The sequence below is a fragment of the Mauremys reevesii genome, linkage group 10, assembly GCF_016161935.1.
Source record: "Mauremys reevesii isolate NIE-2019 linkage group 10, ASM1616193v1, whole genome shotgun sequence".
NCBI lineage: Eukaryota > Metazoa > Chordata > Testudines > Geoemydidae > Mauremys > Mauremys reevesii.
Genome location: NC_052632.1, coordinates 51803191 through 51816868, shown reverse-complemented (window position 1 = coordinate 51816868; position 13678 = coordinate 51803191). Strand labels below are relative to the sequence as shown.

The following is a 13678-nucleotide window of genomic DNA, read 5'->3' as shown; positions in this document are numbered from 1 at the left end:
GTAAGGTGTTGGGTGCCCTTAACCCTAGGTGCTGACTTTTATTTTTCCCGGGGGGTGCTCTACCCCAAGGCCCTGCCCCCCCCTTCACCCCTTCCCAAGGCCCCACTCTCGCTCCACCCAGGAGTGAAAGTAACTTAAAGGACTTACAGGTACGCTGGAGTCCTGAGCAGGGGCGTGGCCTCAACCGGAAGAGGCATGGCCTTTTGATATTTAAAGGCCCTGGAGCTACCAGCTGCAGAGGCGGCTGGGAGCCCCAGGGCTCAGGGGCGAAATAAAGGGCCGGGGCTCTGGCCGCCTTGGAGCTCCGGGCCCTTTAAATCACCACGGGGGCCCTGCTGCTGCTACCCTGGGGCGGCAGGGCTCCCATGGTGATTTAAAGGGCCCAGAGCTCCAGCCACTGAGGGGAGCCCCAGGCCCTTTAAAGCGCTGCCAGAGCCCTGCCGCTGCCGGGGCTCCGGCAGGGATTTAAAGGGCCCGGGGCTCCGGTCACTGCAAGGAGCCCCGGGCCCTTTAAAGCGCCACCAAAGCCCCGCTGCCGGAGCTCCGCTGGCGCTTTAAAGGGCCTGTGGCTCCCCGCAGCGGCTTTAAATCACCGCCGGGGAAGCTGGTCCAGTCCACCATGGTGTACCGGCTTACTTTCACCTCTGGCTCCACCTCTTCCCATCCCACTCTGCCCCCTTCCCTGAGGCCCCACCCCCACACCAAACCTTTCCCTGAGGCCCCCACCCACCCACTGCTCGCTGATCTCCACCTTCCCCCAAGCGCCTCCCCCAGCTGCCGAACAGCTGATAAGCAGCCCCACCAAACAGCTGATTGGCGGTGCTGCCAAACAGCTGCGGCTGGTGGGTGCTGAGCATCCACTATTTTTTCCTGTGGGAGCTAGAGTCCCAGGGCACCCACGAAGTTGGCATCTATGCCCTTAACATTCACTGTGTGAGGGTGCTCAGCACCTCGCTCATTTCAAAGTGAAATAATTTGCAATGGGTCTCCAAGTCCTTAGTGGGAATCTATGAGTGAATAATTAGACCACCACAAACATGACATTTGTTATGTGATTGTGTTTCTGGGTAATCATTTCTCAGGCTTCAGGGGATCAGTTCATACAATCATAGCACTGTAGGGCTGGAAGGTTCCTTGAGAAGTCAACAAGTCAGCCTCCAGCACTGAGGCAGGACCAAGTAAACCTAGACTATCCCTGACAGGTGTTTGTCCAGCTTGTTTTTAAAAGCTTATAAAGATGGGGACTCCACAACCTCCCCTGGAAGCCTATGCCAGAGCTTAACTGTCCTTATAACTTAAGTCTCCCTTGCTGCATATTAAAACCATTACTTCTTGTCCTACCTCACATACAACACTATTGTTAAAACATCCCAGAATCATATTAGCATTTTTTGCAGCTGCATCACATTGAAAACTGATATTCAGTTTGTTGTTCACTATAACCCTCACATCTTTTTCAGCAATACTACCACCTAGACAGTTATTCCCCATTTTGTAGTTGCACAGTTGATTTTTGATTCCTACGTGTAGAACTTTGCACTTGTCTTTAATTGATTTCATCTTGTTGATTTCAGACCAGTCAAGGTCATTTTGAATTCTAATTCTGGCTTCCAAAGTGTCTTAGTTTGGTGTCATCTGCAGGTTTTATAAGCATCCTCTCCACTCTATTATCCAAATCATTAATGAAAGTATTGAATAATACCAGACACAGGACTGACTGCACAGGACTTCACTAGATACATCCTCCCAATTTGACAGCAAGCCATTGATAACTACTCTTTGAGTATGGTCTTTCAACCAGTTGTGCACCCACCTTATAGTAAATTCATCTAGACCACATTTCCCTAGTTTGCTTATGAGAATGTCATGCAGAACTGTGTAAAAAGCCTTACTAGAATCAAGGTATATCACATCTACTGCTTCTCCCCATCCACTACATCAGTAATCCTTTGAAAGAAGGAAATTAAGTTGATTTGGCATGATTTGTTCATGCTGACTATTCCTTATATCCTCCAAGTGCTTACCAATAAATTGTTTAATAAATTTGCTCCAAAATCTGGATCTGGATGAAAACAAGCATCCTAGAAGATTCTGTTCATATTTTGTGTAATGGATAGGCACCCAGTAAGTTGGGCTGTTCTGGAATGCTGTAATCCACTATACAGAACACAATACAAAGGCAATTCTGACAACTTAAACTGGACCATGGTGATTAGTGTGTCACTACTGACTGATAGTACTCTTCCTGTCCACGTAAGCTCTGTGCTTTTGTATGCATTAATGGACGTGAATTGTCTGAATCCCTCAACCATCTCTGCTGATATTTTGATGAGACAGGACTGAAAATCAGCAGTTCATTTTTCTGCAGGAGATGTAGCAGGAGTTCCAGTTAGCTTACATTTTAGTTAACTCTAGAGAAATCAAATCCTCAGTCTTTATATTTTGTGATGAGCCCTCTTGGAGGTCTGTTAGACTGAGCATTTCTTCAGGATCCTCTGCTGAGAATAGAGAGAACAAACTAACTTCTCCTGAAATTCCTGTGAATTTCACAAAGTTCTTCTATATAACTCAGTAGCAGCCTGATCTTTGAGTAGGACATTATTTAAGACATCAACTCAAATTTGTCACAAAGTTGTGACCTGCACCTCCATAAAAATATCATAGTGAAAAATCAGGGCTGTACTAAGTTATACCAAATAGTGTTATAAAAACACTTAATAAATACTTGAACTTCAGAAACAGATTGGGTTTTATTACTGTTTGCAAGATGGAAATATTGGAAACCAGGTACTACAAAGATGATTGTTGTTATAAGAAGAGTGATGATGCTTAAATTGATTGGTAACTTTTGTACAATCTTTATTTCCACACAAAGATACCCACTGAGAGACCATTATATAACAGGACTATTTCTGGCAAAGCGTACTTGTTTTGTAGCATAGCAGAGGTTGAAGAGAGAAGGCAAGTGCCAATTTATTGAAACACAGAGCTTGGATTAGTTGAGAATAACAGAATAAAGACTGTGACAAAATGGCCGATGTCGGTATGGTGGGTCCCATGCTTTTCTTGGTGGGGGGCTAAGACGCCACCCCTTGCCCCTGCTCTTGGGGTGTCAAAGGCCCCACTAGTGGCCTGGGAAGGTGTTAGAGGAGGGAAGCAGGAGAGGGGTCTGGGTTTGCTCCTCACTCTGAGCCCCAGCCCCTCTCAACCCCTGCAGGTTTCTTACCCTCTTGCCTAGGGTTACCCTTGGTCCTTGGCGCTGGGGCAGAGTCTCCCTTCGGTTCTCTGGTCTTTCAAATCTCAGCAACACACCTCCAAACTCCAGTCCTCTCTCCTTCCTGGAACACCCTGACTGCTTGAAGCAAGGGGTTTTATTAGGTTCCTGTCAGGGCCTTAATTGACTATAGGTGCTCCAATTAACTTGTAGCAACCCTCCCTAGCCTTAATTAGCCTAGGGCTTATATATCTCCCCTCTACCACTCTCTCACTGCTCCCTGGCCCTCCTGTATCACAAGACATTTAAAATACTGTGTTAGGTACTACACTGATGGGCACTATAAAAAACATGGATAGAACTGAGGGCAGATACTTGTTACATATACATGAAGAACTGAGGACACTGTCTAGTTTTGCCTTTAGAACCACTCAGTCTGTAAAATGAATGAGTATCCGTGTCATGTAGGAACACAAAATTTGTTATACCGTAGCAACATGATCAGCCTTATGCTAAAATTATTTTTCCAGGCTGATTTTTTGACAGGCAAGCAAAATATCCTTAGTTTTAACATCGTCATGTATTAAAGTTGGCAAACAGACTTGGTCCTTGGGCTACTAAATTTTCATGACAGTTTTGCAAGGATATGCACCTGCACAATTGTTCAGTGTTGTACTGAATCCTCCCCAATCCCTGCAGTGATGATCAGGGACCTCATAACAGTCTTCAGCTATGCTAAGGGCTGTTATAAAGAGATGGTGATCAATTGTTCTCCATGTCTACTGAAGTTAGGATGAGAAGTAATGTGTTTAATATGCAGCAAGGGAGACTTGGATTAGATATTAGGAAACACTTTCTAACTACAAGGGTAGTTAAACTCTGGAATAGGGTTCCAAGGTTGAGGTGTCCCCATTTTTGGAAGCTTTTAAAAACAAGCTGGACAAGCACCTATCAAGGATGGTCTAGGAGGTTTTCTTGGTCCTGCCACAGCGCAGGAGGCTGGACTTGTTGATTTCTCGAGGTCCCTTCTAGCCTTACATTTCTAGGATTTTATGATTCTATGTCTACCAGACATTTAGTAATTTATAGGGGTAAATTGGTTACAGAAACTATCTGTGCTAGATTTGATTGAACACTGCATTGGATATACATTCCACTTCAACAATCCTGATTTTCACCTGACTTTATTACACCAAAGCTTAAATATAAAATGTCTACAAATATAAAATATGATAAAACAGGAACCCCAGCATGTGTATATGCTGTTGGTTCAGCAATCCACTGATTGTTGGGCAGGCTTCCTGCTTCTCATGTTCTTAACATTTTTTTTGCTCTTATTTTTTGTCTCTTTTCCTAGTTGATCTTCACATTCTTGTTTGGCCTGCCTGATTATACTTTTACACTTGACTTGTCAGAGTTTATTCTCCTTTCTATTTTAGGATGTCTTTTTGTCTGTAACCATCTCTTACTCTGTTGTTCAGCTATGGTGGCATTTTTTAAAAAAATTGAGGTATACATTTAGTTCAAGTCTCTATTATGGTGGGTTTTTTTAAGTGTCCATGCAATTTGCAGGCATTTCACTCTTGTGACTGTTCTTTTTAATTTCCCTTTAACTAGCTTTCTCATTTTGTTTAGTTTCCCTTTTTGAAGTTAAATGCTGCTGTGATGAGCTTCGTTGGTATTTCCCCCCTACAAGGATGTTAAATTTAATTACATTATGGTCGCTATTACCGAGCAGTTCAACTCTGTTAATCTCTTGGCCCAGATCCTGTGCACCACTTAGGACTACATCAAATACTGCCTCTCCCCTTGTGGGTTCCAAGACTAGCTGCTACAGGAAGCAATCATTAATGGTGTCTAGAAATTTTTTCTCTGCATCCTGTTCCTATGACACTCCCTGGTAATATACCTCAGAATGATATTACCATCTTTGCAACTGCATCGCTTTTTTGACTAATATTCAATTTGTGATTCAGTATAACTCTCAGATCCTTTTCAGCAGTACAACCACCTTGCCAGTTAGTACCCATTTTATAGTTTTGCTTTCCTTCCTAAGTGAAGTCCTTTGTACTTGTCTTTATCAAATTTCATCTTAATATATTCTCAGAAGAATCATCAAAAAGACGATACATTATTCTAATATATATTGTACATCCTGTACTCCCAGGGCTAAAGGGGGTATAAAAAACTTTTATAAGTTTAAGTGTATTGATATATGGTGGTGGGAACAATGGAGAGAATGAATGAATGAATGAATTCTCTTTTCCTCTTGCCTGGTGGGAGAATACCTGCTGAAAATTAAAATTGTCAAATGCAACTTTTACATTCTCTGTCAATTTGAGTTTTAATGGAATTTGCTTTATCTGAGCAAGAGGATTAATCCTCATCTATTTTTCCTGCTATATATCTATGCATATATTGCAATATTAAAGTCACGGAGGTAATTTACACAAGAGAGTTCTACTGATGTCTAACTACTGAAGCAGCAAAATCTTACATGTTCACATTGCTGACAAAACCTCAGGAGGAAATTATTCCCTTCTGATCCTCTGCTAGGTTTCTATTTAATAAAAGTAAAAGTTAACAAGGTAGGCCCAAGTTCTGACTTCATTGATACCCATATACCCCCACTAAAATCAAGGAAGATGCACAGATGTAGTTGAGAGCAGACCATGGCCCATAATGTAATTCTTCTTGGTAATCAAGGAGCACTCCTTCAAAATGAGTAATTCATTCATGATTTACTAGAGAAAAGGTTATTACCTGAACCATATACCATAAAGAATTAATACCAATCCACAAACAAATTCCACAGCATATAAGTGCCATGCAAACTAATGAAATCAGAACTTAAACTCCAATTCTGCAAGGCACATAAGCAGGTATGTAACTTTAAGCAACCACCTAGTTACATAGCCAATGAGACTACTCACCATGTGCTTAAAGTTACACACATGCTTAAATACCTTGCTGAACTGGAGTTTAACCCTTGTCAAAATACTGAACTTCCTTCAGCAATGCCTTCCCTTAGGAGCTATGCGCAGTGCCTCTGTAGCATGCCTAGCTCCTTCTGTCTAGAGAATAACAATCTGAGATTGGGAATGAAGTCCAGATGACCTCCTTCATGCTATTGCAGAGCATACAGTAACTCCTCATTTAACGTCATCCCAGTTAACGTTGTTTCGTTGTTCCGTTGCTGATCAATTAGAGAACATGCTCGTTTAAAGTTGTGCAATGCTCCCTTATAATGTTGTTTGGCAGCTGCCTGCTTTGTCCGCTGCCTGCAGAAAGAGCAGCCCATTGGAGCTAGCTGGTCAGGGCTTGGAACCAGGGTGAACCGGCAGCCCCCCTATCAGCTCCCCTAAGTTCCCTGTGCGGCAGCCGCCCTGCAGGCTACCAATTGCCAGGCAGTTCAGGTGCCCTTCCCCACACTGCCATGTGCTGTTCCTGCCCTCTGCCTTGGAGCTTGCTGTGCAGGGGGGGCAAAGAGGGGTGCTAATGTCAGGGTGTCCCCTTCCCCCGATCCTTTACCCCATCTCCACAGAGCGGAGGAGGGCACGACAGGGCTCAGGACTGAGGGAGCTTGCTGGCAGCAGCTGCTGTCTCAACTTGCTGATCTACTTAAAAAACAGTGTACTTAGAGTGGGGTCAGTGTACTTTAAGGGGTAATACACGTCTCTCTCTCTCACACACAAGGTATGTGTCTACGTCTTGACCTCTCCCTCCCTCCCTTTCTCTTTCTCTCTCTCTCTCTCTCTCACACACACACACACACAGTGTGCGTCTCTGTTTCTCTCTGCCATGCTGTGTCTCCTCCCTGCATCCTTGCTGCCTTGAGAGTGTGAGGCTACACTAACAACAGTATGTTAACTCTTGAGGGCTCAGACGAGTGCTAGTTCATCATTTAGCAATACGGCATTCCCTGGGAAATATCCCACCCTCTTCCACCCTCTGATTACCACCTCAACCAAGCTTCACAATCATCATTGCTGTGTACAGTATTAAATTGTTTGTTTAAAACGTTTACTCTGTGTGTGTGTGTGTGTGTATATATATATATATATATAAATAAATAAAATAAATAGTCCTTTGTCTGGAGAAAATTTTTTCCATGGAACCTAACCTCCTCTATTTACATGAATTCTTATGGTGAAACTGGATTCGCTTAACATCATTTTGCTTAAAGTAGCATTTTTTAGGAACATAACTACAATGTTAAGTGAGGTATTGCTAGGTGACTGCACTCACCCTCAGTGCTGCGGGTAGGATTTACAGGGTGCAGTCACACACAGGTTAGGTTAGTGATTCTGGTAGTCTTTTTTAAGCTAATGGGGTTTTACTTTTTCTGCTCTTCAGCCTACCCAGAAGGCAGCTGATAAAATTCCCCTCAGCTTCGATGGGATCTTTCTGAATGAAGCAGCTGGCAATTTACAGTTCATTTTTCTAACCCATGCAGTTAAGAAATATAGCTTACTTCCACTCTTGAGCAGGCGTTTTTCCTCCTCCTTCAGCCTGTTCTGCATCAGGCGTAGTGTGTTTTCTGCTTCCTGCAAGGAGTGAATACATCAGAATCAGAACAGCTGCCACATTCCCAGGTCAGGTAGCTAATCAGATGCTCCAATTAAGGGCACTTAAGAGACGATTGAGACTAGAGAATTTCAGGATGAGAAGTGTTTCAGAAAGAAGTGGTCTTCATATAAATTGGGGCGTGATGAGTTTCTGGAAAGCAGGATTTCCCATAAAAACCAGTGACTCACAATTCATTAAAAGGCCTGAGTCTAATGAGCAAGAACAATATAGAAGCAATTATAAAGTGGCCTTTAGGCGCTGCAAAATCCTAGTCTGGCAGGGGTAAATAGCTAGTTAGAAATGGCTCTATTAAACTGTAAAGGAAGAGATGTGCTAAGTATTATTTGAGATTTAGGAGAGTGGTGAACGGTGGAATAGAGGAAAGCTGACAGGAGCACTGGTGTTTTCGAGGGTAGCAACAGTTAGGCCAGAGAAGTGGTACATTCCTCCCAGCTCAGCATTCTGAGGAAGAAAACATGCCTGCCCTTGTAAAAAGGACCAAGATGATGAGGGCAGATGTGCAGAGTGAGTACCACAGACAGACAACTGCTTCACAGAGCAGTTAACACTCCCTTTAGCCTGAGTTCATCACAAAACAACTGCTGGCAGCAGAGTGCAAAGAGTGCAGTTGAGTTCATGAAGTTCTCCATCCTTTTAGGATTAAAATATACCCAAGCCACTAAAATGCATGCCGGTGGGGTTGGATTCTTAGAAAGGATGTTTCATTGGTGCAATAGGGGGTCAAAGAATAAGAGCTTATTTTTGTAAGGATAGATTAGCTGATGAGAAAATTGTTGTATGCTTCAGAGCAGGACAGCAAGATGGATGATGCAGAACTGGAGGTAAGAGCGTTACAAATTAGTGTAAGTTTAGATCAGGTGATTCAGAGTGCGGCAGACAGAGTGGAGCTAAACTAGAGTGGATAAACCTGTCAAGGTGTCTAAGTGTTCCCTAAAAGCATGGTGGTGGTGGTAGTGGTAGTGGATCAACATTGGCCCCTTTTATTAAAAAAATGTATGGAAAGTAGGGTTATCAAGCGATTAAAAAAAATTAATCACGATTAATCGCACTGTTAAACAATAATAGAATACCATTTATTTAAATAGTTTGGATGTTCTCTACATTTTCAAATATATTGATTTCAATTACAACACTGAATACTAAGTGTACAGTGCTCACTTTATATTTATTTCTGATTATAAATATTTGCACTGAAAAAAAAAAGAAATAGTATATTCCAAGTCACCTAATACAAGTACTGTAGTGCCATCTCTTTATCGTGAAAGTTGAACTTATATATGTAGGATTATGTACATAAAATAACTGCATTCAGACGTAAAGCACTGTAAAACTTTAGAACCTACAAGTCCACTCGGTCCTACTTCAGCCAATTGCTCAGCCAAACAAGTTTGGTTACATTTGCAGGAGATAATGCTGCCCGCTTCTTGTTTATGACGTCACCCGAAAGTGAGAACAGGCATTTGCATGGCACTGTTGTAACCGGTGTCGCAAGATATTGACATGCCAGATGCGCTAAAGATTCATTTGCAGGGGTGGCCCTAGACTAGCTGCCTGCAACTGGTGCCCTAGGCGAAACATGCAATCGGTGTCCCCACCCCCAAGGGCAGATCTAGGCTTAAGGTTTTTGGTAAACTGGGAAACATTTTGCCCCTTTTTTTCTTTTAATATTTTTTAAGCCTCCCCCCTTTTTTTAACAGAGGCTTAATTATTCGGTTTGTCCGTCCATCCGTCTGTCCAGCCAATGTTTCTGAGATCAGATAAAATATAGACACGAAATTTTCAGAACATATTTGTACACAACAGCTAGATGATATTTCAGTCTGATTTCAAATAAAAATGCATTAAAATGTTAATTATAATTTTTATTATTACAAATCCAAAATCATCCATTACACTATCCTGCTTTAACTGCCATTACCACCACATCCAATATAGAAAGAAATAAGAAAACTCTTCAATGAACTCTTCAATAACCTGTATTTCCAAGCACTCTGAATAAAAAACACACTGTGCTCTTAAAACATGACTTTTCTTGCTTTAAGTTTTGAAAATTCAGTCACTAGTTCTTTTAGATCCAGTTTTCCAGCTATTTCATGCTCTATTGACATTGTGACAAGTCCAACAAGTCTCTCTTGCACCATTGTTGAATGCAGATATGTTTTTATCAGTTTTAACTTTGAGAAGTTACGTTCCCTACTAGCTATGGAAACTGGCAAAGCTAAAAGAATGCGTAGAGCTATAAAAATGTTTGGAAAACTGTCTGAGAGTTTATTTTCACAAACAAACTTCAGTACTTCTTCAGGTATGGAATGTTTTTTAAGTCGTCTTGAAAAAGCCTGCAGCTCACTACACAAATCTGTAGCATCAATGTCTTTTGAATTTTCATGAGTCAATGACGACTCCAGTTTAATACAAAATTCCTTTATCTGTTTTGCTGTTTTCTTTTGCAAGCTGTGGATCTCATATAGAAAGCCAAATACAGTACTGACTCTAGCTGCTGCATCTGTTGAAATCTTTCGTCAACTGAGTGAATAGCAGTATCAAGGACTGCAAAGTAGAAATTCACTTTGAACCTTTGTTTTGGGTTCTGAATGGGTGTGTCTCATCCTTCATACAAAAACTGCTGTTTCTTTTGCCGAATGTGAACTGGTTCTGGTCCAAATTCTGTCAGAAAGTCTATTTCTTCAGCAAGCTCAAAAGAATCTACCAGTGTTCTTTCGAACCCTTCATCACTTCTGAATTCCTCCAGAATATTTTTAGTTTGCTGCAGTTTTTGAATAGCAGAATGTACATTCAAGTTCTTTTCCTGAAGCTGCTTACTAGTGAGGTTAATCTCGAAAAGAATATTATACCACAAAATGAGTGAAGTCACAAATTTGAACTTGGAAAGGCCATTTGCAAGAGCTTCTGCATCTGAACGTGACGTATTGCCAGATGATCCAGTAAAGATAGTATCATCAGAAATTTCAATTAGGGCATCATAAATGTTTCCAAGTTCATAGCAAAGAGGCTTCAAAGCATCAATGCGACTCTGTCTAAGTGGTTTCACAGTTAGAGAATTCACATGGTGAGTCAGAATCTCCCACCAGTATGCTGAACCTGAGAAAAACACATAAACACATAGCACCAGGTCAAAGAAACTGCTTGCCTCCAAACAGCATCTAGCAGCATCATTGACAACCAAATTCAGAGAATGCGCACTGCAAGGAACAAAAAAGGCTCTAGGATTGATTTCCATCATTCTCCTTTGCACACCATTGTCTTTACCCGTCATATTACTCCCATTATCATAGCCTTGGCTACGTAAGTTTTCAACAGATGACAACACTGTTTTTCAAGCTCTTGTAGAATAGTTTCAGTTATAAATGCTCTAGTTGTCTCCTTCATTGGTACGAAATCCCAAAAATGTTCCTTTATAAGCACTTCAACATTATCTTCATCTGCAGACTTTTCCATATCCACAAAATGAATGATCATCGTCATTTGTTGAACATGACTCACATCTAGTGTACAGTCCAATATTATTGAAAAGTATTTTGCAGAATGGGCAGCTTCTACAATTTTCTTTTTAATGGCATTTGCTAGGATTCGAATCAGTTCATTCTGCATATTGTTTTCTAAGTAATGAACCTATGTTTCATAATCAGTTATTTTACGTAGATGCTCCTTCAAGACTGGATCAAACAAATCTAGGTATCCAACAAATTTTAAAAAGTTCCCATTACCTGGAGTGTATAATTTTTCATTTTTTCTGTGGCCATGGAATGCTAAATTTTACCGACCGAGAACTCTCACTAAAGCAATGAGACACTCTAATATTTGTTGCCAATATTCTTCTTTTTCCTTGATCACACGTAAATTTTCTTTATCGATAGTTTTTCCTTTTTTCAATTGTAATTCAAGTTCTTTCCAATTTTGAAAACATTCCAAATGTTCTGTACTTCTTTCATGTGAAGAGAGAATTGAAGATATGTTTTTCCAGTCCTTTGAACCATTTTCAGTAAGTGATGTACCAATTGCTTGATTTCTAAACAACTTGCAGCAAAAGCAAAACACAGAATCCTTCGACACTGAATATTGTAACCAGTTTCAATGAATTCCTTCCCCATTAATGAGTTTCCTCTTGTAATGCTGAGCAGATAATTTTCTTTTATTTCCATCCTTAGAATGCTCCACACCTTGTCCCTCTCAGATTTTGGAAGGCACTTCAGATTCTTAAACCTTGGGTCGAGTGCGGTAGCTATTTTTAGAAATCTCACATTGGTACGTTCTTTGCGTTTTGTCAAATCTGCAGTGACAGTGTTCATAAATCAAACAACATGTGTTGGGCCATCATCCAAGACTGCTATAACATGAAATATATGGCAGAATGCAGGTAAAACAGAACAGGAGACAGACAATTCTCTCTCAAGAGGTTCAATCACAAATTTAATTAATGCACTATTTTTTTAATGAACATCATAAATATGGAAGCATGTCCTCCGGAATGGTGGCTGAAGCATGAAGGGGCATTTGAATGTTTAGCATATCTGGCATGTAAATACTTGCAATGTCGGCTACAAAAGTGCCATGTGAATGCCTGTTCTCACTTTCAGGTGACATTGTTAATAAGAAGCAGGCAGCAGTATCTCCTGTAAATGTAAACAAACTTGTCTGTCTTAGTGATTGGCTGAACAAGAAGTAGGACTGAGTGGACTTGTAGGCTCTAAAGTTTTACATTGTTTTGTTTTTGAGTGCAGCTATGTAACAAAAAAATCTATATTTGTAAGTTATGTTTTCACAATAGAGATTGCACTACAGTACTTCTGTGAGGTGAATTGAAAAATACTATTTCTTTTATCATTTTTACAGTGCATATATTTGTAATAAAAACTAATATAAAGTGAGCACTGTACACTTTGTATTCTGTGTTGTAATAGAAATTAATATATTTGAAAATGTAGAAAAAAAACAAAAATATTTTATAAATTTCAATTGATATTCCATTGTTTAACAGTGCGATTAATTTTTTTTTTAAATTACAGTAAATTTTTTTGAGTTAACCGCGTGAGTTAACCGCGATTAATCGACAGCCCGAATGGAAAGAAAAAGAGAGGTGACTGACAGTGGAAAAAAAAACAGGAGTCAGATCCTGCTCCATGCTACTGCTCCTTTTTGCCACTCTGGCCATAAAATCACCCTAACTGGGCACCTGAAGATGACCTTGGCATGGGGGAATCTCTGGATAGGTAGATCCAGTGTAACCAACTCTATATTATCTTCTACTGACCTACAGGGTGCTGGAGTTGTGTCAGAGATAAGCCCAGTAGGAGGGGCCATGCCTGGAGTGCTGTTGTGCTCTAGTGATCCCTGGCTCACAGAACAGCCCTTTGGGGGCTCTTACCAGCTGGAATAAGTTAGAGCAGCCTCAGTGATGAAAGGCATCCTAGAAACATGATAGATTAGCTATGATAAGGTAAATAAAATAAGATAAAGATAGTATCATACAACCCTCATCAGCTTGCCAACATTTAATCCAATGACTTCACTATTCATTGGAATAGTGCACATCCAGTATATTTTTATAATATACTGGATGTGCAGTCTCAGCTACAGCCCCACAAAAGCAGGAAAGGTAGACAACAGCTTTAATGTACTGTTTGACTGGGCTCTGTTTTTTTCTGGGGCTTTGATTTTCTAGACAGGAATCCATACTCCTTTAGCAGCAGTGTGAACGTGCATACAATTAAAAATAATAAATACAACAAGTGCTTTGATAGAAGACTATGCTAGGTCAAACTGCATATTAACTATTCATATTTAGCATAAAAAAAAAAAGAGCTCGACACAGGGAGCAAGATTAGAAGGGAAGCTGAAAGGGCCATTGATCTCAGG

General features: G+C 40.8%; 1 protein-coding gene across 8 annotated transcripts in view; it reads right to left on the bottom strand.

Moving 5' to 3' along the window:
• CLUAP1 (clusterin associated protein 1) overlaps nt 1-13678 on the bottom strand; it is a 192270-nt gene that overhangs the window by 36375 nt on the left and 142217 nt on the right. For all 8 annotated transcript variants that reach the window (XM_039492233.1, XM_039492235.1, XM_039492230.1 and 5 more), the window contains one exon: nt 7689-7761. In XM_039492233.1, coding sequence (XP_039348167.1) covers nt 7689-7761 — 73 coding nt within the window. The remainder of the gene's footprint in view (nt 1-7688; nt 7762-13678) is intronic.